The sequence below is a fragment of the Gouania willdenowi genome, chromosome 3, assembly GCF_900634775.1.
Source record: "Gouania willdenowi chromosome 3, fGouWil2.1, whole genome shotgun sequence".
NCBI lineage: Eukaryota > Metazoa > Chordata > Actinopteri > Blenniiformes > Gobiesocidae > Gouania > Gouania willdenowi.
Genome location: NC_041046.1, coordinates 42,686,029 through 42,712,087, shown reverse-complemented (window position 1 = coordinate 42,712,087; position 26,059 = coordinate 42,686,029). Strand labels below are relative to the sequence as shown.

The 26,059-nt window shown below is 40.7% G+C and overlaps 1 protein-coding gene across 1 annotated transcript; it reads right to left on the bottom strand.

The window, feature by feature from the left end:
- LOC114460083 (leucine-rich repeat-containing protein 4C-like) lies at window positions 1-26,059 on the bottom strand. The gene is made up of 2 exons (XM_028442114.1): window positions 25,585-26,059; window positions 1-7,649 (listed from the first exon to the last, which is right to left on the bottom strand). The coding sequence occupies exon 2, from the start codon at window positions 7,620-7,622 to the stop codon at window positions 5,751-5,753; it is 1,872 nt and encodes a 623-aa protein (XP_028297915.1). The 5' UTR covers window positions 7,623-7,649; window positions 25,585-26,059; the 3' UTR covers window positions 1-5,750.

Genomic DNA, 26,059 nt, shown 5'->3' with positions numbered 1-26,059 from the left:
TTTTTTTTTTTGTGTGTGTTTAACTTAGTCTAATTTTTGATGTCTTTTCTGTTGTTTTGTGTCTTTTTTGCTGTAATGTTGTTATTTTGTATGTTTCTGTTGTTCTAACTCTTGTTTATCTCTCTGTTACTTTATGAGGTTTGAGTAAACAAGTCAGTGCTCAATGTCAGTAGTTTTTCCCGCTAGCTAACCTTAGCAGACGACTGATGTTCTGACGTTTGTTGCACGGCGAGCGGTGGTGGTAAGAAAAGCCACTTCCATCTACCTCATCTTCTTCCCACTTTCTGCACAAGGTCACTGTTTCCATGGCGACCGGCTGACTGCAAGCTTTCCCTCTTTCTTCTCGTCTATTTTCCCCTCCTCTCTCATATCGGAGACATCCGTGTTTGAAGCCCCCGATGGCCGAGTGCGACTCCTTCCTTCCTCTCAGAGGCTAAATGAGAATCAAAGGCTGTGTGTGTGTGAAGGAGAGAGAGAACACAGGTCGTTTCTGTTCCACGTCACAGCCAGAACGTCTCACACTGTCCTAATGAGCTGAGAGACGACGACGACGCACCACAGAGCTGTGTAACACCACATCAGGAAACATGGACTCATATACCAGCCACTGCAACGAATGTGCACGTTTGGAAAAAAAAGCACTTTCTCCTCTGGTGATCGATGAATATAAACTGTGGTGGTTTTTACAGAATTTGTTTTAAAGCAACCCCCACAATGTGTAACACACAGCCGTTCACTTTAGTTCCACTCTATTCAAACAAATGTTACATACAACAAAAAGGACTTAAATAACTAAAAAGTGCCACATGCAGACTGATACAATAAATATTGGACTTAAAAGTATGCATAATGTGACCAAAACTGCTTGAAAACAAACACAAAATATTAAATACTGGCATATACAGGCTATAGAAGACAAACGGAGGTTAAAAACGAAAAAAAAAGTATAAAATACAGACCAATATGCCTCAATCAGACTTAAAAACAAATCTAAAAGACTAAAAACTAAACAATAAGGACAAAAAATGAAAAAAACTAAAAGTATCAAACACAAACAAATACAAAATTTTGTTATAAAATATAATAAAAAGTGAATGTTTTTATAAAACGTTGTAGTGTGTGGTTAGCGGTTACATAATGCACCTTACTACATGATGTGGTGCTACACGCTGAGGTCACGTGACCCTGAGGAGACATTAGTGGGTTCGTACTCGCGAGAGAAGAAGGGAGAACCGTAGACATTCACTTGTGGTATAATCTTGCGATAGTAAACGGTACTTGGAGGATGACATGAAGACATCATCAGGAAGACGCAGGTTAGCATTGGTGTTGTTGTTGTGGCTGTGTTGGGAGGCTAATAAAAACTCCACGTTGAACCTACATTCGGACTCACTTGAATCAATAACACAACATGGTGTCAGAAGTCCTGTGGGTACGTGAGAGGCGGAATCGTCATCTGGAGAATTAGCACTGTCAGCTCCGGTCTGATGATGCATTTTTCTGTGGGTTTGTGTCAACATGTCTGAGAATGAGGCAGCGGCAAGTGGGAGCGAAGCAGCGACGCAACCACCACCGAGAACGACTGCGACGTTTAGCATTCAACCACCGAAGAGTTTCGACTTCTCAAGACGACAGGAGTGGCTGAAATAGATTTGGAGGTTTGAAAGATTCCGTAGGGCAAGTAATCTGCATGATAGCTCAGAGAAGAACCAGGTAAATACTCTGATTTACTGTATGGGAGACAAAGCAGATGACGTGCTCCATGGTTTGACAATTGCTCTAGGAGATGCGGGACGATATGAAGGAATCCGCAACACTTTACAGAACTACTTTATTGTGAAGAAAAATGTGATTTATGCACAATATGTGTGTGCAAGGAGAGGATGAAGCTGTCGATTCTTTTATTGCGGCCCTTTATGCACTGGCTGAACACTGTGAGCTCATTAGAGACAGGATTGTAGTGGGGCTCCTTGATCGGCGATTGTCCGAGAGGATGCAGGTGGATCAGGATCTGACGCTGGAGACGGCAATCACTTGAGTGTGACAGAGTCACCTTGAGAGGCCCGGATCTGATGCATGGGACAACAAAGCCATCAACAAAGTGTTTAAAAGCAGTGAAAAGCCTAAAATGAGAAGTAAATTCCAGCATTCTGGCACACAGTTCAAGCCCAGGACTGATGGTGGTCCACAAAACACAAAGAACAACAAAGACTGCCCATTGCCCTTCTTCGTCACATTTAAAACGTGACCGCCCTGCTAATGATGCCAAATGCTGTGCATGCGGGAGGAAAGGCCATTACCAGAGGGTGTGTAAAGCTGCAAAATCTGTATGTGAGATTGAGGGGAATGATGATGGAGTGTTTGTTGGCAGTGTCATAGCCAAAGGTGAGCTTTGGATGTTTGACATTGAAATCGATGAGAGACGCGCAGCAGATATTATGGTGATACCTCACAATATGTTCAAAGGACTGTTTAAAACTGGGGCCTAGGCGCAACCAATTGAACGTTGTGGGAGTAGCTGAACTGCAGCAGAAGAGAGGGGACAGAATGACAATCGAAGTGGTGTATGTAATAAAACAGCTACACAGCATTACTGGGAAGACCAGCAATCAGCAAACTTGAGCTTGTTGCACGCCTAGACAGCATCAGCATGGACACACCAACAATGACCTATCATAAGCTGTGCAGAGGTCTAGGGGAGGTTCGTCAGCCATATACCATCCGTCTAAAACCAGGTGCCAAGCCTTTTTCTCTGAAAGCACCCAGACAATTTCCACTTCATTTATTGGACAAAGTGACGCAGGAGCTGGCATGAATGGAAGGTCTTGGAGTGATAAGCAGTCGAGGAGCCAACAGAGTGGTGCACCGGCATTGTGGTCGTGCCAAAGAAGACGGGCGCCGTGCGTATATGTGTGGATCTCAATAAGCTCAATGAGTCGGTGTGTCGGGAAACGTACACCCTGCCTTCAGTAGAAGAAACGCTGGGAAAGTTGGCAGGTGCACAAATCTTCACCAAGCTGGATGCGAATATAGGAATTTAGCAGATACCACTGACAAAGGATTCAGCTAAACCACCTTCATTACACCTTTTGGACGCTACCATTTTAATAGACTTCCTTTTGGTAGAGCATCAGCCCCAGAACACTCCCAAAACAGGATGGGGAAGGTCATAGATGGTCTTCAGGGAGTCATTTGCCACATGGATGAAGTGCTGGTGTGGAGTCAGACACAAGAGCAGCATGACAGTCAACTCCACGCTGTGATGGAAAGAATCCAAAAGGTGGGAATCACCTTAAATGTGGACAAATGTGACCTCTCAAATGCAGAAGTGAACTTTCTGGGTCACATAATCTCCAACAACGGTGTCAGCCCTGACCCGAAGAAAACAGAGGCTATTAGGAAGATGGCATGCTAAAGAATGTGAGTGAGCTGAGGAGTTTTCTGGGCTTGGTCAACCAGATGGGGAAGTTAATCCCACAGCTGGCCGAGAGAGAAAAACCACTGCGGAATCTTCTGTCTAAAAAGAATTGTTGGGTGTGGGGTGTTGATCAGGCCCAAGCCTTCCAAAGTCTGAAAGATGCACTCATCAAAACACCTGTGCTAGCCATTTATGATGCAAACAGGGAGGTTCAAGTCTCAGCGGATGCTTCTTCGTATGGCCTAGGCAATGTTCTGTTTCAAAAGTGGGAGGATTTACAGAAGCCGGTGGCTTATGTGTCAAGGTTTCTAACATCCACAGAGAAGAGGTGTGCACAGGTGGAGAAGGAGGCATTGGGATTGACGTGGGCTTGTGAGAGGTTCAGAACTGTTCTCATCGGTAAGTACTACATGTTGGAAATGACCACAAACCACTGCTAAGTCTCCTGGGATCACAAGCATTGGATGCTCTACCACCGCGCATACAGCGTTTTCGCATGAGGTAAATGCGTTATTCTTACACCTTCCATCATGTGTCAGGGAAATGTCTGTGGACGGCCGACGCATTATCAAGAGCTCCATTTCAGCAGAGTGAAGCATCAGAAAAAAAAAGATTTTTCTTCTGTTCATGCCATCACAGATCATTTGCCTGCAAGTCCAAAGTATCTGGGCGAGCTGAAGACTGAAATTAGGAGCTGATCTTTTCATGCTAGATAGCAAGACTTACCTGCAGGTGGTGGACTATGCATCTAGGTATGTGGAGAACACACAGCTTACACCGTCGAGATCGGCGAACGTCATTGATCATCTGAAGTCCATCTTTGCTTGACATGGCATTCCAGAGACACTGGTAACAGATAATGGGCCACAGTTCTGTTCTTATGTTTGATGCATTTGCAAAGGCATACGGTTTCTACCATGTTACGAGCGGCCCAAAGTTTCCTCAGAGCAATGGTGAAGCAGAGCGCGCAGTCAAGACAGTAAAATATTTACTAAAGACGGCAGCAGATCCATATTTGACTCTATTATCATATAGAGCTACACCACTGCAGAATGGATACACTCCTACACAACTTCTCATGAGATGCCGTCTTCGCTCAACTGTGCCTACGTTACCTGCGCTGCTTGATCCTGTACTGCCAAACCATGAGGGGGTGAGGAAAAAAGTTAAAAAAGAGATCCATCACTCCAACACACGCCATCATGTGCGCACCCTTGGTGACCCTTTACCTGGAGAGACAGTTTGGGTGACAGACCAGAAAATGTCTAGGACTGTCCTGGGGAGCCACACCACTCCACATTCTTATCTGGTGGATGCACTGCATGGGACAGTGAGACGTAACCGCCAACATCTGGTTCCTATGAGGCTCTGCCAGAGCAGGACACTGGTGTGTTGTTGGAGCGACCTCCTGTGGACAGCCCGGTGCAAAGTCCTGTCACACCACCCAGACAGACTGTTTTTCATAGACCTCCTACTCCAATGACAAGGTCTGGGAGAAGGGTGGTAAAACCTACAAGGTAACTTGTGGAGGGACAATGTGTGGAAAATAATGTTCAAACATTTGTGTGGTATGTTTAAAATGCATGTTGTATTTGTAAGAAAAGATAAATAGTTTTGGTGTTAGTATTTCTATTTCTATTTCTAATGTGTAATTGTGAAAGAAAGTTTACAAAGGGCAATTTGAGGTTTCGCAGTTATGTGAGCCGTGATAGTGTGTGTGTTTACTTTTAAAGTTTGTACAATGTAAAAGAAAAAAACAAAAAGGAAAGCAAAATAAAATAAGGTTCAGATAGGGAGCAGACCATCCAGCAAAAGAGGCAGCATAATCCTCTAACGTCTGATGAATCAATCGGTGGTCTACCCGGTTTATTTCTAGAAAGGGGAGATGTGGTATAATCTCACGATGGTAAACGGTACTTGGAGGATGACGTGATGACATCATCAGGAAGATGAAGGTTAGCATTGGTGTTGTTGTTGTGGCTATGTTGGGACGGTAATAAAAACTCCACGTTGAACCTACAGTCGGACAACACACTCACTCACTAATTCCCTCAAGTTATGAGAAACCGTAAAGGTCAAACGCGCTCACATGTCCACTTTTAACATTTACGTAAAGGTCACGCCAAAGCACGTGGAAATAAGACATTCTCCGATGCGTCAAATCAGATCTAATCAAATGGTAACAACTGGACGATGTTTGCGTTGGTGAACCCTTCCTTCCCTCTGCAGTCGTGGAGAAATCAAAGCCGCTAACATCCGTCACGTGTTTCATTTTGTAGTTTGTAATAAATAATCTTTGTTCCTGTCAAGACGTCTTAAAGTAAGGAACGGTTCAGATCTGCGTCTCCTGCACGTTGTCCTTGGAGCAGGCCTGGATCAGTAATGGTTCCTGCGTGGTGCTGAGCAGGGGGCCATGGTGGTACGCATTTTTGTAGGTGTTGTAGTGGTTGTAGTGCTCCAGCGGGGGCAGGGCCAGGTGCCGCTCCATGGCGGCGACGCCGGCCAGCTCCTCCTCCACGGTGATCACTTCCATGGAGGAGGCAGGGCCGTCGGGGTCCTGCTGATTATGCTGCTTCCTCATCTTGTAGAAAATGACCAAAAGCACGGCAGCCATGAGTGTGATGGCCACGAAGCAGCCGATGATGATCTTGGTGGTCTTCATCACCTCGTCCAGGCCGGTGAGCGGCCCCTCGCCGTCCACATCAAGGACGGGGACGGTGTAAGTCCGCTCCGTGGTCCGGGGCGTGCTTTTGGTGGTGGAGGACGACACCCAGCCAATGGGCGGCAGCGGCGTCTGACTGTCGTCGCCCAGCGTCTCGATGGTTTCCACGGTGACAGTGGTGAAGTACGTCACGCCGCTGTTCTCCACCGAGGTGACGTTGAGCACGGCAGAGGCGGAGATGTTGCCAGCTGTGTTGCTGACCATGCAGGTGTAGGTGCCCGTGTCCTGCATGGTGACGCTGGTGAAGTTCAGCGAGCCATCGTTGAGAACTGCCAGGCGCACCTTGTAGGCGCCGTGCGTCACCAGCGAGCCGTTGGGCGTGAGCCAGCTGATGGACGTCAGCGAGCTGGTGCGGCACTTCAGCTCCGCCCCCATCCCCTCCGTCACGTTCAGGTCGCTGGGTGGCTCCAGAATGACGGGCACGTCGCACTGGAAGTAGCTGTGGTCCAACTCGCCGATGTACCGCCCTCTGAACGTTGTGGGTGAGTGGCAGCGAGCGCAGCAGCTGGTGTTGGCTGGCACACTCTCCTTCAGCCACCAGCTGAGCCACAAGATGTCACAGTTACAGTTCCACGGGTTGTGGTGGAGGTGGACGCGCTCCAGGCGATGCAGTGGTGTGAACAGGTCGTGCGGTAGAAAGGTGAGGTTGTTGTGAGCTAGATTCAGCTCCACCAGCGACTGCATGTCATCGAAGGAGTTCCTCTCGATGGTCTGGATCTGCGCGTGCATCATCCACAGCTTCTGAAGGTTGTACAACCCCAGGAAGGAGCTTGGCTTGACAACCGCCAGCTGGTTCCCTGACATCTCCAGCTCCTCCAGTCGGATCAAGGGTAGGATGTTTGGAATCTCCTTCAGGTTGCACATACCAAGGTTCAGGTAACGCAGGTTGCTCAGGTCCTTGAAAGCACCGTCGGAGATGTAGGAGAGGCGTTTGAGCTCCCCAAGATCCAGGCGTCGCAGTGATGGGACACGGTTAAAAGCATACGAGGGAATACTTTCAATGGGATTGTTCCGAAGCCACAGCTCCTTCAGCTTGGAGAGATACTCGAACGCCCCGTTTGGGATTGTCGTGAGCCGATTATCGAAGAGCTCCAGTGTGTTGAGGCTGGTGAGCCCGTTGAAGGCGCCGATCTCAATGCTGCGGATGTGGTTCTTGCTCAGCTGCAAGATCTCCAGGTGGCGGAGGTGCTTGAAGCTGTCCACCTTGATCACCTGGATCAGGTTATCCTGCAGGTTCAGATAGCGCGTGTTGGTGGAGATCCCGTCAGGGACATCTCGCAGGTTGCGGCGCGTACATATGACCTTGCTGAACTGGTTGCTGCAAGAGCAGGCGGATGGACACGTCTGAGCACGGACCAGCCCGGCCACGGCCAGGATCTGCAGGGCCAGCAGTAGCACACAAAGGGGGTTGGACAGCGCCCCCTTCAGCCTATGACCTCTCATTGTCTGGCGCTGGAGGGAAGAGTTCATTGTGTCCAGCATTCATAGTTCATCTGCTGGTTGTGGTCTCTGCAAGACAGGAAGAAAAACAGGAAGTAGAATTATTGATCACCATCAGTTCAATCAGCAGATATCAGCACATTTATAACCCATTAACGGCTACATGCTAAGGTAATCGAACATGTGAAACTGGTGGCTAAACCTTTGCTAACCAAACACTGGTTGCTACATGATAAGCTAACCAAACATGTGGCATTTGTTGCTACGTGCTAAGCTAACCCAAACATGTGGGACTGATTGCTAAGCATTAAGCTAACCAAACATGTGGACTAGTGAGTTTTTTCTCAGTCTGAATTATGACAACATTAGCAAACAAAACAACAACCAAAACACGAAGAATGACAATGAATGAAAACTGTGTGAGGGTTAACGTTGCTATTCCTTAAGATACTTTAGGGACTTTAATCTATTTTGAAAGCCAATAAGAATAAATTTTAAATCCTTCAGATAACACACAGACGTTTCCGTGGGTTGGATTTGTTTCTTAAAGCTTATGTTTTTGGAAAGCGATGCTGGATTTACTTCCTCTGCTTTCTTTGTGCAGAGCTTTTCTTACTTCTGAGCAAACACACATTACTGAGCCGCGTTGCCAGATCTGATCTGTTGTTCCTCATGGAGTCAAAGATGCTGAATCAGCTTTGACTGTTTGCTGATTAAACATATATTTAATTTTAAGAGTTCTTTTTCAAAGTTTACTGATGAATTAAAAAAAAAAAAACATTCAAAAAATCTGTTTAAAAACTGTTGAAACAAAACATGTCAACGCGAAAAAATATATAGAGTAGGTAAATAAATAGTTATTTAAATACAAAAAACAATATGATCTGCTGAAAAAAAGTAAATAAAATCAGTTAAAACTAGAAACCATAATAAATACAAAAAATCTAAATAAAATATGCAGTTTAATCTCATTAAGAAAACAATTACAATCATCAATAATGAGAAGAAAAAATGCAATTAAATATGAAGTAAAAACTATGCAGCATAACTTTTCAGGCAATCAATATTAACTGTGAAAACAATGAATAATACAAATAAACAAAAATAAGATATGAAAGTAAGCAGCATTACTTCATTATTATTATTATTATTATTATTATTATGAACAAATGTAAATACAATTAAATATGCGGAATGACATAATTATTACTGACAGGAACAAAGCTGTTAGACCTCAGTGTTTGCACGTTGGTGTTAAATAGCTGCAGAGAGTGTGTGTGTGTGTGTGTGTGTGTGTTTGTTGTCTCATGTATTCCTGCAGCTCCTTCATCACAAGTTGCATTGATCGGTGAAGAGGTGAGCAGCAGCTAACACTGCAGTGTGTGTGAGATAGAGGTTATTCTTATCCGTGCACACTCAGTCTGAGACACTGTGCACTAACTCTGCTTACTAAATACCACACACACACACACACACACACACACACACACACACACACACACACACACATTAACACATGCGTGGGCAGACTCAATGCAGAGAAAAGTAAGGATTCACTGAGTTTAAACAGTGTGTTGGTGATCGTTGATAGAAACCATGAACATGTGTTCATGTGTGTTAATTTCAACAACAAAAATAATGTCAAAATTTGTATAAAAAACGAGACGATGACGAACTAGCTTAGTGGTTAGCCACTTCGTACCAAGCATCATAACTAACGTTTAAACTAAAAAAGATGGTGTGTGTTTGGGAACATTGAGGCCTCGTCCATTAGATAAAGACACTGATCCACTGTGACGGTGCCCGTTGCCATGGCAACAGGTCTGAAAAGTCCATTTTTCTAAGAATACACATTAATGTTGAATGGAAGGGACTTTGAACCACAAACTCTTTACTGTTTGAAATGTTCATGAAATAAATAGAGAAAATAATAAATGAAAACTAACATTTACTGTATAGTTATCATTACATCAATGTGTTTGAGTTGAGTTGATAATAATGGACAATTCAACTTAAACTATAAATATAATATATATTGTAGTGCTGGGACTTTATCATGTTATTTGCGATTAATTGATTATTGAAAAATAACGTTGTTAATCATTTTTATCACTCCAAACAGCGTGGAACCTTTCTCATTCCATAAGTTCCTGGTATACCCATAATAACTGATGCACAGAGCACAACACAAGAAACAGGAGAACCAGAGAAGAATTTGTAGCTGTGCTTCATTGGCGTTAATTTTAGTTTAAATAAAAACACTGTATGGAAAACTAAAGCCACGTTGTGTGTTTTGTGTAATCGAGTCCCACCTCTAATATTTATATCAAAACATTTACAGTATATATACTGTAAAGCATTCATCAGTTTGATTTAAACATTTGCAAAACACACAAGTATTTCTTTAATTGTAAAACCTATTGTGAAGAAGCTTCATATCTCATTTTTAATGCAAGGAAACCTCTGTGGATCCCACTTTAGACACACTGCAGTTTATTTGTTCTTGTAATATTCCAAGTTTTTGTTCTTGTAAAATTCTGACTTTTGTCATTGTAATATTAGGATTTTATTCTCAGAATATTGGTGTTTTTGCTCATGAATCTATATTTTATTCTGAAAGTCAGCATCTCTTCCTCTCTCAGCGTGGCCTATAGAGCCGTTGGTAGGACTGAAGCTGCTGAGAGTAAATACACTGTTATTTTGTGTTGTCACGTCTTCAGACTGTACACATGAATAAATCAGGCTGAGCAGACGGTGCTTTAAAGTTTAAAGGAGGATCTTATCATTCTGACTCACACTCTCACACTGCTGTGGCTGTGCTGGAGGACATGGTGTCTCTGAGCTCATCTGAACTCTCACACCACCTTCATAGGCACACATCTGTGAACGCTGCAGGATAGAAATGAACCAACATCATGGATTCATCACCTTTACCTTTGGATTCATGTTATTTAACAAATTATTCTGTTTTTATGAAGCTACTGATGGATTTACAGATAGAAATAACATTTGTTCTGAGCTCTATTGGCTCAGTTAACATCAGGTCCTGCTTCCTACCCCAAATGTAGCCACTGATTGGACCAAATTCAGTCTGAATATTTTACTCTTTAAGTACTCCGATGTCCCTTACCGGGTCATAGGAGTCATCAAAGTTTGAGGAGAGTCCACTACCTGGATCTTTATTTGATTGTTTGAGTCCAAATGAATCCTGATTCCAAATGATACCAGGGGTTAATAGTTTTTCTGTGACTCTGTCAGTGATCGGATTCATCTGAATCCTTTAATCCCTCTGTGTTGATGCTGAGTTTGCTGCCTTTACATCCTTTGTGTCCTCAGCAGTGGATCCATCAATCCCGATTCTTTAACCCGGATCGGTCCGTAATGTGCTGGAAACCATGACGGAAATAATTCCTATTATTTTTCTCTGAGTCTCTGCCTTTATCATTGTTAGACATTGAATCAGTTTGAATAGAAATGTCTCACATTTTAGTACATGTTTATGAAGCTGATGAAAAGCAGGTATGCAGACATGGAGCAGTGAGGAGGAGCAGTGTAAAACTGATGTAAAACTGTGACAGCAGTAAATAAAGGTCTATGACTCACTAAGGAGAAGTGAGTGACTGATATGACCTGAGTCAGAATCCAGCAGCTTTGTAAACTTCCAACTTTACTCTAACGACTCATTTATAAAGAAAAACCACAGAATCAGTCAATTCCACTTTCTCTACCGTAATGTTTAAATCATTTGTATCTTTCCAGGTGAGAGATATGGAAACTTGAAGGTGAATCTTTGTCTTCCACTAGTTGCAGACCAGTCCAACATGTTTGGTTAGCTTAGCATGTAGCTACCAGTCCAACATGTTTGGTTAGCTTAGCATGTAGCTACCAGTCCAACATGTTTGGTTAGCTTAGCACGTAGCTACCAGTCCAACATGTTTGGTTAGCTTAGCATGTAGCTACCAGTCCAACATGTTTAGTTAGCTTAGCATGTAGCTACCAGTCCAACATGTTTGGTTAGCTTAGCACGTAGCTACCAGTCCAACATGCTTGGTTAGCATAGCACGGAGCTACCAGTCCAACATGTTTGGTTAGCTTAGCATGTAGCTACCAGTCCAACATGTTTGGTTAGCTTAGCACGTAGCTACCAGTCCAACATGTTTGGTTAGCTTAGCACGTAGCTACCAGTCCAACATGTTTGGTTAGCTTAGCACGTAGCTACCAGTCCAACATGTTTGATTAGCTTAGCACGTAGCTACCAGTCCAACATGTTTGATTAGCTTAGCACGTAGTTACCAGTCCAACATGTTTGGACTCATTTTAATTCAGGAGCCAAATACAGGCAATTTTATCTTTCTCGTCCCCCATTTTGCACTTTTAAACAGTGTTTAAAGTATATAAGACACTGACAATATTCAATCAATAAGTGACAGATATCAGTCCCTGCAGGATCTCAAATTTCCTTGATTTTTAGACCAATTTTCATTTAATTTGGGGAAATTTTGGGGAATCATTGAAGGAAAATTTTAGGATTTTGGAAAAACTGAGAGTACGTACAACAATTTGAAGTTAAAAATGACTTCCATCATGTGATATAAGCGTGGGAAAACTGTGAGCCCTGGAAAAATGTTCAGTTTCATTGAACGTGTGTCATTGGAGGGACTGAGATATCAATAACTGAATTAGTTGGTAATTCACACAATGAGTCATGTTTTCGCTATCATTTTTACTTTCTCCTGCAGGCCGAATTGGGAGCTTTAAAGGGCCAGTTTTGGTCCCCGGACCTTGAGTTTTACACATGTGGCTTAGCATATAGCATGTAGCTAGCGGTCCAACATGTTAGGGTTAGCTTAGCATGTAGCTAGTGGTCCAACATGTTAGGGTTAACTTAGCACGTAGCAAACAGTCCCCCATGTTTGGTTAGCTTAGCACGTAGCAACTGTATTTGTTTGTGCAGATTTTGCCCGTCTCTGGATATTTTCTCAGTGTTTTGAAGCTGTAATCAGGCCTCAGCGATGATGATGTGTACGGTGTGTGTGTATGTGTGGGTGGAAGCCTTTCATTACTCATCAGCTAATTCAGCACGTGCACTAATTAAAGCTGCTGCTGTGCCAGTTTTACGTCTGTTATTTAGAGCTCATGCTCTGAGGAACGAGGTGATGTCGTTCTCACTAACACGTCCTCATATAAATAATAAATAATACAAGAACAACAGATTGGTTTGTTTTATAGCCGACAACACAATACACCATACAGGGAGCCCCTCCCCTTTACCCTTTGACCCTGCTTCATTAGCCAGTGTCGCTACATGCTAAGCTGAATGAAAATTAACTAGATGAGGAGGAAACATAAATCAGTGGATATGAATGAGAAGCGGAGAAGAGGAGTGTGTGTAGCATGAGGCCTCACTATAACGCTAATGCTAATCCACAAGCACGCTACAGTCGATAGCATCAGCGACACATTTTCCTGCTTCCTCGTCTCAGCGGGAACAATCCTGGTACTGTTAGGGAGCAGGAGATGTGAAGGAGAATAAATAGTAGGAACATCAGCAGGAGATCTACTACAATCTGTGTATTTATTTACACTGGGACAGGCTGAGAATCTACCTTTAAAAGTCACCAGGAATATGAAAAAAAGATACGCACAGACTCAAACAAACACTCAAGTAATCCACCTTTTCTTTTACAACATCAGCAACATCTGATTGTTAAAGGGAACCTCCACTGTTCTACGACTATAGTTTTAGAGCCTGTGTTCCTCCATCTTGAAATCATGTGATTGATGATGTCACACGGCGACACTGCCTGTAAAAATCTCTATTGTTTTCTACTGAAGTGAAGCATTCAGCCTGATTTTTAGATCATTTAGCAGCTTTTTCAGTCAAAACAACAACTTGTGCTGCCTTCGGTTGCTCTAAATAATCAGGAAGATTAAAGACGTTTAATGTAATCGTCTTTTGTTTACAGAAAGAGGATAAAAATAGTTCTAACCTGAAAAAAAAATCTCCCCTAAGGGCCCCTCACTAACTTCAGCCACCAGAGCATGTCATCGCACTGTTTAGGGCAGAGTAAAGGCCCCTCAGGAGAGCTCTTCTTCTCTGCTTCATTGTCTTCTACCAAACCTCAGAGTTGGAAATGTCGCTGCCTGCGTCCACAACTGTTTTTATCATCTTTCTATGAACAAAATTCTGATGATGATGATGATGTCTATCATCCATCCATTTATAATCTATCCATTCACTCATCGATCCAACTATCCATCGTCCATCCATCCAACCATCCATCTGTCCATCCAACTATCTACTGTCCCTACCATTTATTTGTCTATCTATCCAACTATCCATCCATCACCTGTGTAACATCTAAAAGTGTAAACCTCCAATGATTTGATCAATTCTCATGTTAACGCATAGATAGTTAATCTGAGATAAAGGAACATGTTGAATGTTAGCCTGAGGCTAACACAGATTAACTACATCAGATTAACACCATGTTCTATAGAAAAGATGGATTAACACCAACAGTCCTCTTACCATCTGAGTCCACGCAACACACACTCTAGGCGTATATATCTATACTGCGCCCTTTTCCTTAGAGCCAGTGTTAGTGCGAGAAGCAGAAAGTGAGTTAAACTTCCAGAATGTTCCATGTTGCCTGAGGTAGATCATCTACTGCTGAGTTAATGGAAACTCATGCTTGGTTGAACTTTCTTTGAGCTCAAATTGACTTTTTGTTCTGATGTTTCTCCTCCCAAGGCGTCTTTGGGACGTTAGCAGCTAACGTTAGCTTGAACTGATGACTATTTAAAACCGACAAATAAAGAAAGTGACGGATACAAACTACAGGTTATTAAAAGTGTGAGGGATATGAAACAGCCTCAGCACAGACTGTGTGTGTGTGTGTGTGTGTGTGTGTGTGTGTGTGTGTGTGTGTGTGTGACCTGGTTTGATGGATGTTAGTGGGGCTGCAGAAGCTCTCACTGCGGTGATTTTCACCTTTGGAAATGAGAGCGATGACAGCAGTGAGCTAGTGTTACACACACACACACACACACACACACACACACACACACACACACTCATCAACTAACTCAGTAAACACTTGACAGAAGAAAAGAGTTTTAATGACATCGAGGAAAGACAAACTGACTCTAACTCAGCCTGGAGGACAGGAGACGCTTTTAGGGAGATTAACAGCTTATTTTAACAGTAATGCTACGTGCGAATCTAACATAAACATTTGTGACTGGTGGCTACGTGCTAAACTAACCCAAATGTGGTAATGGTTGCTGATGCATGCTAAGCTAACCTGAACAAGTGGGACTAGCTGCTACATGCTAAGCTAACCCAAATGTAGCAATGGCGACCACATGCTAAGCTAACCAAACATGTAGGACTGGTAGCAATGTGCTAAGCTAACACCACAAGTGGGACTGGTCGCTACATGCTAAGCTAACCAAACATTTGCGTCTGGTGATTACATGCTAAGCTAACTCAAATGTGGCAATGGCTGCCACATGCTAACCTGGCAAGAACCTGATTGATGTGTAGCCCCTCCCTCTAACTCGAGTTCTTCACAACGATCTGGGTCTGTCTGGCGAATCCTTTCGGAACCAGGGAGGGACATGAACAGAATGCTTGAAGCTGATTGGGGGAAGCGCCCTGTCCACCATGATTTGTTTAGCCAATCACATGGCAGAAACGCTGCTATGGCTACAACAACAACAAGGCTCCGCTAGTGAAAACATATGTCTTTACCGTCCAAAAATGCACAAAGCGGCCTTTCGCTGTTGCTCTTTCAAAAGGAAATGCTTCTAAAACTGAGTTTATAGCAGCTTCCACACGTTCATCCTCCTGCATCAACATCTTTCTGTTTGGATTCAGAGCTGTGCTAATATCGGTAGCCCAGCTAGTTCCTCTCCCCGCAACTGCACATGCGCCAGTTTTGCTTCAACGCTTCTGCCTTCGTCACACCCAGATATCCCTCCCTAAACCACAACACTGCCTCATGATTGGTTCAAATGGGTTTGCTTACAAAGGATAAGGATTGGAGGCAAGGTTAGCCACATGCTAAGCTAACAAAACATGTAGGACTGGTAGCTATGTGCTAAGCTAACCACACAAGTAGGACTGATCGCTACATGCTAAGCTAACCAAACATTTGCGTCTGGTGGCTACGTGCTAAGCTAACCCAGATGTGGTAATTGTTGCTAAATGCTAAGCTAACCCAAACAATTGCGACTGGTTGCTACATGTTTAGCATACCAAAACATTTTTGACTGGTGGCTACGTGCTAAGTTATCCCAAAGACTTTGGATTGGTAGCTATGTGCTAAGCTAATCAAAACTAGTGGTCATGTGCTAAACTCATCAATCGTGTAGTGGTCTCTGTATGGAGATCCTTCAGTTCTCAAAGGAAGAAGAATATTTATGTAATTCGTAGAACGCAACGATTATATAGTTTCTCCCTCACCTTAAAGATACACAACATGTTTGGAAGTAAAATGAAACAGCCGCTGAACAGATTGTCGAATAATTAAATAAATTAATATTAAACCAATTTCAAAAATGTATTTTTCATACATGACTAGGTTAGAGGGAATTTATTATAATCTATAAATACAAAAACACAGTGTGTGTGTGTGTGTGTGTGTGTGTGTAAACTGTGACAATGCATTAAGAAGTGCAGTCTGTGTCACAGCTGATGTTCATTAGTGAAATGAAAGTCCTTTGTGTGATTGGAGTTTACAGCACATTCACATTCAGTCTGTTCAGGATCAGCCCAAACACAAGGTCAACTCAAGGTTAATAAACCCTCAACAATGCTCCACACATACACACAAATAACACTCTCAAACATTAATAAACTGTGTTTTTGTTTTCAATCTGTGTATTGAAAAAAAATAATAATTTTGTGTATGTGTATATAATGTGTTTTTCTGTTCGCCGTTTATTTAATTTGTTGGTGTCCTTTTGTTTTATTTTTGTCATTTTGTGTATTTTCAAAATACATTTTTGTATTTCTTTTGGTATTTTGTGCATTTTTGAAGTAAATGTGTGAGTTTATGTTGTCATTTTGTGTAGTTTTTGGTTATTTTGTGTATGTGTTTTGTTTGGAGTTATTTTGTGCTTTTCTGTTTTTTGCATCCTTTTGTTTACATTTTTGTCATCTTGTGTATTTTTAAAGTAAGTTTGTGTATTTCTTTTGGTATTTTTTGGAGTCACTAATCATTTTTGTTGTCCTTTTGTGTGTTTTTCTATTAATCTGTGAAGTATTGTCCTGTAATGAGGGCGCAGCCTAAATTAAAGCACAGAAATGGTCTTTGATCAAACTGGAATGGAGGCCTTCACCTCGAGAACCTCTCATGGATTCATCAGAGATAGAATCAAACCTCTAATTGATCATTCCACTTGATTTGGGAAGTGATTTGTGCATTTATGGTCCCACCGTGAAGCCTTTCAGGCTGTTGTGCCTGTGATTAGTGGCTTTTCATTGGATCAAAGCTTTCACTCAGTTTAATGTAGTTAAAACCTGAAATCAGCAATAAAAGCCACCTCTTTAATGAAAAACTGCACTGCGGCTTGTTTTAGTTGCTCTTATTAAGTCAAATAAAGACTTTATCTGTTGGTTTTGAATCACTGACTTTGTTCATTCAAATGAAGAATGCGTTTGTATTTTCTGCCTTGAAGATAAAATCCCAGCTGCAGAAAGAGGATTTTAATAATGGCTAAATCAAAGACATTTCTCACTTTCAGACTGTGGGAAAACTGGAGCCATTGAGTATTGACTAGTTTGGTAAAACCTCCATAAAGTTGGTGAAGTAATAGACACAAAATGACATCAGAAAATCACAAAACAGCAACTGAAAGATATCAAACGACACAAAATAATAAGTAGATTAGACCAAAAAACACAAAGCAACAAACACAAAAGAGACACAAAACAACAACAAAATCCCACACACAAAGCAACAAAAACAGAAAATCACAAAAAAAAACCCACACAAAGCAACACAAATATTACAGAAAAACATAAAAAGACACAAAACAGCAATATAATCGCTGGAAAACACAAAAACACTATGAGCCTATATATATACTACGAAGCTAGAGAAGCTAACTTAACCGAGGTGATTCCAGCCTGGCTACATGCGCGCTCTAGTGACAGAGGAGGAGATTACAGCGTCAGACCAATCACAATCACAGCGAACCCACTCAGGTTTTATTAGCTGACTAATGTAGATCAGATATAAATCTATATGTTTCCCTATAGGATGTCATGGTAAATAAAGGATAAATATTCTTTCCTGTCATATCAAACATGTTCACAATGATTCTCCTTTTATAACCTGGGGGGTATTTCATCAAACCCAGAGTGAGAGACACATTAAGCCGGGTTCTAACTGGAACGGTGGTTCCATCAACAAGAAAACTCCTTAGTTACCATAGTAACACTGCTCCTGACCAGGTTTAAGCAGCAGGCTTGGCTTAAGCTGCTGACTCACTCTCATGAAACCACGTCATCATTATTAAAGAAGTCATTTAGTGATGCTTTAAAACACTCAATAAAGATCTACAAAAGGAAAAAGGAGTCCAAAAGACTTCTGTTATATATATATATATATATAATTTTTTTTTTTTAATACGGTATTTTAAAAGGAAATTAAACAGAATATCATGGTGAATGTTTTATTATGATTTTAAATCCATACAAATGACAACAGAATTATTGTCTTATTACATGTTTAATCTGTACCATATTTTTAATGATATATCACAGTCTCCATGTGTGTAAACCATCAGTAATAATATATAAGGATACGTACGTATCCATCGCCTCCATTTACCACACGGTATAAATGTCCATTTATTGATCAGAGATTAATAATGAGAAAGCTGTGGATATACAGAGAGGGAGGAGCTTCAGGGACAGTCACAGGGCAGAGCACTAAGGCTCCCAATGACAAAAATATTACTTTTCGGGATGTGCGCACAATGCACGCATCTCCCGTGCACAGCTCACCTGCACCCGCAGCGTCTACAATGTTGGATGTGACATTCAACAGCATCGCTGCTGCTCCCGCTGTTCATTTAGTACTGAGTTCAAAAAACTAATCATCAAACACTCACAAGTCTCATAAATTACCTATTTAATTGTGAGTTACATCATCTCTTTTATTAAACGCTGACAGGTGTTAAAAAACTTATCAAACGTACATGATCAGTGTGTGATCACATGATCAGTGTGTGATCACATGCTTCAGTTGTTTGCTATGATAAATAGACTAAATAACATCTTCTTTAACCCTTTACTACTTTTAAAAAGTTCAAACCACAGTCGGTTCTTTTTTTTTTTTAACGTGTCATTTGTTTTCCCTTTTCAGTAACAGATGACATCACGTCCTGTTGGTCTCAGCATTGGTTCCTATTGGCTTCTCATTCATCGTAGAAGCTGTAGCGCATGCGCCGTCACTCTAATCATTAAATCTGTGATCGATCTCGTGGGTCTTATGAGGACGTGCACTTAAGCTAAACACTGTTAGCTGGCTCGGCTCAGCTGGGGAGCTTCAAGCTGAGAAGAGTTTGATGAAATTGTGAAAGCCAGCATGGTCATGGATGGCGTAGCTGAACCAGGCTCTACTGAGAACACTTTGATGAAATACCCGACCAGGCTAGTCGTTCAGCCTAAGTTACCATGGTGATTTAGCCCCATAAGACGTTAGCTAGCTTCGCAATAGGAGCTTTGTAGTATAGGCCCAAAGTGACAAAGACATTGCAGACAAATAATAAGACAAAACAATAACAACGTCACAGGCAAAACACAAAAAAGACAAAAAGCAACAAAACATTACAGAAACAACAAACAGCACAGCAAAAAAGACACAAAATAACTGCAAAATCAAACAAAACATCAACAAAGAGAAGGACTTAGCAACCGTTCTGAGTGTTTAAATATTTTTTAAATTAATGAATTTACTTGTATTGGTATTCATAATCATAGTTATTCATTTGTATATTTATTGATCTAGTTATTTTCCCATTTATATGTTACTTTGTTTCAGTATCTTTCTTTAAACATGTGGAGCTGTGGTTCTGAGCTGCACATTTCCTCATAGCTCAGTGTGTGATGGTAGTACAGCTTGTTTTACTACAGCACAGCGTGTGTGTGTGTGTGTGTGTGTGCCCTGCAGACACACGCTGACACACAGATGGTTGAATGGAGCACCAGCAGCCACAGTCCAAACAGTGATGACACGGTGCCACAGCGTTGACAGTCAGCAGCCGTCAGCGTCTCACATTCCACCAGCCTTAAATGAAGCTCCGCCTCATCAAACATCTCCGCAGTAATACGTGTTGATTCAGGCTCGCACCATAATCCTGCTGCAGTCAAACCTGAGGCTGTTTCTACTACTTTCTACACATGGGCAACAGGAGGCTCGGGGGCCATGAGAGGCCCTCGGAGTCATTTATTCTGGCCCTCAAAGAAAACATGCAAACGGCCTCCAAAAACACACAAAAATAGTCCATGGAAACATAGACAATTACAGAAAAATACACAATGTAACCAAAACCACTCCAAAAACAGAAGATGACTGCAGAAAATACACAAAACATAAAAATACATACAAAACAACAGTAAAAATACATAAAACAGCAGAAAAATATACACAAAACGACAGAAAAATAACAAAGGAAAAAATACAGAAAAATATACAAAACAAAACAAAGATTCACAAAACAATAGAAAAATACACAAAATAACAGAAAATACACAAAACAACAACAAAAATACGAAAAATGGAAACAAAAATACACAAAATAAGAAATCATTTTCAAAAATAACAACAAACATACACAAAATGTGAAATATACACAAAACAATAACACAAAAACACGTTCAGTTATAATGTAGTTTTAGTTAATACAATTAAGATTTTAGTCAACTAAATGTGATATTGATATAGTTGACTAAAATATAAAGCACAAGAGTTAATGCATTTTTAAAGATTTAATCAGTAATGATGAACCTCATCTTGGATGTTATTAATGTTTGTCCCGCCTCCAACGTAACAACAGTGGTTTGGATTGGATCGAAAAATGAAACTTAGTTCTGATTGGTTTTCATCCCCATGTGAACAAATGTAGTTTAGTTTTTACAAAAACAACAGTATTTATTAACAAATATGTTGTTTTTTTAATTAATCATTGTCTAGTTATTTTGACTTAAAATAATATAGTCGACAAAAAGCTTGAGGAAAACTTTTAGTCAACAAAATTACCCCTGTGTGCTAATGCTCTGATTGGTCATTATTCTAATGATTGTGTCACATGATCAATATTCATGTCAGCATTAGAATAATGACCAATCAGAGCACTAACAGGAAACATCAAAGGGTTTGTGTGTTTTGTTTAGTCATGTTTGTTGTCTGTTTGTCTATTTTTGTGTCATTTTGTTTATTTTAGAGTCATTTTTTGTGTAGTTTTGTGGTCGTTTAGGATTATTGGAGTCATTTTTGTGTCATTTGTGTTTTTAAGAGTTGATTTTGTTTTGTTTTGATTTTAAGATTCATTTTCTCTATCATTTTGTGTGTATTTTTGTTCCTTTGGTGATTCTATTAGTATCCAGTAGTCCACATCTGCTGTGACGTGACAACATTACCTTCCTGGATTGCTGACTCAGCTCAGTCCTTAGAATGTTGAAGCGAGGGCTCCACCTGGAAACAACGCTGATGCTCATTGGCTCACTGTGTGTTTTCACAGGTTGATGCAGTAGCTTAAAGTAAATCCTGATGTATTCTACAGTGAGAGAACAGCCACGCTTCGTTGTTTCATCACCTCAACCTGTCGCTCTGTGATACAGGATGATTTATAGCTCAGCTTAGGCTGGGATGAAGTAAGGAACACACACACACACACTTTATTTAGTGTGTGAGTCGATGTAGGTTAGGGGTTCATCTCTGTATCTTTACAAACACATGTTTGTAGCGTTGTCTAGTGACAGGAGGGTCATTTCATGTCATTTCAATAAATGTTCAGTGCACTTCTGTCTTAAAAAATGTTGACATTTTTACCAATTGTTCTGTAATTCTTCAATAATCACACTGTAAATGTTTTGTTTGATTGGATGAACACTTTTTGAGATATGGATAATTAATGATGGCGTTATTTGTGTTTAGTTTTTTTTCATTTTCAGCTTCCAATATCTCAGGAACTACAGCACATAGGAAAGTGAAATTAGGTAATACAGCTCCACCTACTCTCTCATTATATACAAAAAGATCTGCTATACATTCTATCTGGTGGACATGCCAGCTCCTCAAAATAGTAAAAACATGTGTGTGTTTGGGTCTGGAACATGTTTGGCCCTTCAGTAAATTCTTATTTCTTTAAGTTTGGTTTCTATTTGATCTAAAGATTAAATCAACTCTTTGTTGATTGAAGCAGGTTTTAAAGAAAAAAATGTATTTTTGTGCACATTTTTTAAATTCCTGGATTTCTTTAGATTTGAGGCTCTCAGGGTCAAAGGTCACAGGTGTTTATAACTCGATCAAATACTGAGGATAATCTAGAAAGAATTTACAGAAGCACTAACGCTCTAACAAAGTCATCACACACACACACAGTGTACGTGTGCACTAGGGATGTAACGATTCACTCAGCTCCCGATACGATTCGATTCACGATACGATTCTCTCACGATTTATTTTACAAAATGGGACTGTACATAAATGACTGAAAAATATTCCTTTATTTTTTTTGGGAAAAAACTATAAAATACTGTACTGTTTTCCTTTTATTTTCATTGTCAAAAGAATCCCTTGAAAAACTATTCAAAACAATGCAATTTAACTAAAAATAAATCTTGAATGAAATAAATAAAGGAATAATACAAATAAAGAAGAAGCATATTACTTAAAAGTCTGGTTCTATAGTAAACAATGCAAAACTGCATAATAGTTCTTTTTCTTTTTAAAAGTGCAACTGAAAATGTATTTTGTGCCTTAACAATTGGACTTTAAAAAAAAAACAGTCTGCATTGTATTTACGTCAGATAATTGTTTTGACCAGCAGAGGGAGCTGGTAACCCAGTGGTCGGTTGGCATGCAGATATTCTGTGCAGTGAAGAAGAGATGCTATGCGCTAGCAGACAGAGCTAATAGAAAAATGTGACATTTACAGATATTCACGTAATATTACAGCTATTCTTTCGATGCTAAAGGGGTAAGGAATCATTTTCTGAACATGTTTAACAGTAGAAGGCGGCCAGAAAGAAAGTAGTAGCAGATTCCGCCCGCCGCCTCAGCATTTTAAAAAAAGTACTGCGATTCAATTTTCAGAAAATTGATATGAATCGTGATACTTATGAATCGATTTTTAACTGCCTTACGATTAATCGTTACATCCATAGTGTGCACATTTGCTAACGCAGCACTAACGACGTTGTCCACGTTACAGGATGTGAGGAAAGAAAGGAGGAAACATTAATGAATCATCACTTAGTCCTGGAACACTATTTCTCATTGAACCGTCGTAACAACGTTGTTCAAATGTAAAGATCGCAGAGTGTCCAGCAACATGTGACATGTTGAACAGCCTGTGATTGGATGGTTGTTAGAGGAGACTCCGCCCTTACTTTTCTTAGCATTTAAACAAATAAACCACTTTGGTTATAGTTAGTGGCCAGCTAATGCTGTGGTAGCCTGTGTTCTTCTTCTTCTAATTAAATCCTACTTCCCATGTGTGAACAATCACCATATTTTGCTCCAGATCACATCAGATGTAAAAATGGACCAATCGTCCTAAAGGTGGAGCAACAGCAAGACTCTAAAGTTTGAAAATTCACAACAATTCAATCAAATGTGCTACAGATTTATAACGTTCACCAAAATGTCACCCTAACACTGATGAAACATTTCTACATTTAAACCTATTGTAAATTATGAAATCCATCACTTCGTTTTTATCAAAAACTGCACACATTTTTTGCTGAATTGATTTCAAACTAACACAGGTGTGTCAAACTCATTTTAGTTCAGGGGCCAAATACGGAGCCACAGATTTTATGCTTGAAAATGATTAATTTCAACATTATTGTGGCCTAGTTTGCACTTAATATGTAAAAAACTGACCATATCCAAGCTATAAGTGACAGATAGTCAAAATTCCTAGATTTTGTGACCAATTTCTAATTAATTAAAATAAATAAAACAGTTTAACAATAAAAATGACTGCAATCGTGATATAAGCCCTGGGAAAACTGTGAGCACCTGCAAATATTGTTGAGCTTCATTTACACAATGATTCACATTTTCTCTGTCATTTTTACTTTTTCCTGCTTGACGAATCGGATGCTCCAAAGGGCCGAATTTGGCCCCCGGGCCATGAGTTTGACACGTGTGTGATCTTCAGCTGTTCTACACAAACCATCCACTAACATTTGTCATTGATCAATAATTGATCCTCCAGTGGATCAACATGTTTGTCTATAAACGGTGATTTAAACATATACACAAATTGTCACTAAAAACATTTTCAGTGTTCATTAAAAAAGACAAAATTCTGGATTTATGGTAGAAGATGTTTGGAAAATATCAGATTTTTAATTTCAATTTGAATCGATGTAAAAATGTCATTATTTAAACTTCAGTTTTTTACTGATGGAGCCAATAAATCATTGTTATAAGGTAAAGACCAACATCTCCATGATGTCTATGAGTAATATGTGAATTTTTGTGTCAATAACTGAATTTTTGACAAGTTTTAAATCTGTCTTTAAATGCTAACAGCTGCTTACATGCACACAGGTGGATTAGTGAATTGGTGAAGCTACAGGTGACATTTCCATGTGCTAATGCTAATTAGCTCAGACATGCAGCATAACTTGTGAGTTGAAACCTGACCTGAAGTAAAATTAATTTTTCATTTTCCTACACTTTTATTTCACAATCAAAGCTCAATATATAAATCAGGTTTATTTACTCAGAATTACATTAAATTGCCTGGCCCTGACCATCGCTGTGCAGCAGCTACAATTTATTGATTTTTTTTTTTATAATTTTTTGCACATTTTTTTAAAATTAAAACTTCTCTGTTTTTTTCTTTTCTTCCAAAAACACTTTATTTACATTTTGACTAATGAATAATAACTTTGGCTAATTGGGTGAGGGAAATAAATTTGGGTCTTTAACAAAAATTTATAAATAATAAATCATATTTTGCAGACAGTTTCAGTTGTAGAGTGCAGACTTGTTTTTCAATAAATAAATAAATGAATACAAAAAAATCATCAAAAAAAAAAAGAACATTTTTGAAAATCTACAATTTTTTCATATGTTTGGTGAGTTCCACACACACATACAGGCAACATACGTGCGTATTAATGTACACCTGCACATTAACGATGACTGACTTTTTCCTCATTTTTCTCAAGTATTAGGATTTATTTACCAAATAATGATGTTTTTAATGTTGTGCACTTATTGATTCCAGGCTTATTAACACATTTTCATGCACAAACGTGTATTTGTTTTAAATATACGTTTTGTCATCAAACATTGAGCGGCCCAAAGATGGCCCACGGCCCTCAGGTTAGAAACATGAGTGCAGATGTATTTAGTGTGTAGATGGTCTCAGTCCTCTCTGCTCTACTCTGAGCTCCTCCTCTCTGAGCTCTAAACGTGGAGGAGGATGAGAACCTGAACTGAATTTGAATTACCATATGACGTCGGCTTTTTTTCTAACGTCCTGCTGCACAGAGAGAGAACAGTCTGTCACGCACGGACACACGCACGGTCTGTTGCACCAGTCAGTACCACCAGTTCTTTTTTAACCTGCTATATCCCCCCTTACACACACACACACACACACACACACACACACACACACACACACGCACAAACACACACACACACACACACGCACACGCACGCGCACGAAGGAGGATGCGACAGATGTGATAAAAACCTGCAGCGCGTCGCGCACACGCATACACACGCACTATACTCACGCATTTTGCTGAATGATGATCAGACTCAGGTTCTACTGCTGCAGTAACAGATCACAGAGGCTCAACGTGCACGATCCCTCACACGCACGCACGCACGCACAGCACAGGTATATATAATTCCAGTGGGAGTCCCGCAGAGTTAGGGATGAAAATCAAGTCCAAACCTTCCTCCTCCTCCTCTTCCTCAGTCCAAAGAACAACCAGTGAAGTTATTTCTTTGATGTGAACGTAAATCCCGCGCACTAATCGTTGCTAAGGTGCGCGCGCGCCCCGGTGAACCGTGGGCCGCTCGTGCTTCGCGCGCCCATCGCTCCATCCATCGATTACATAAACACCTCCTGATCAGGAATCATCATCATCATCATCATCATCATCATCATCATCATCATCATCATCATCATCAGCAGCTCCGTCCGAGGAGCCGCGCGGCCACGCAGCCTCAGCATCCGCGCGCCTCACAGCCGTGCACGCCGCA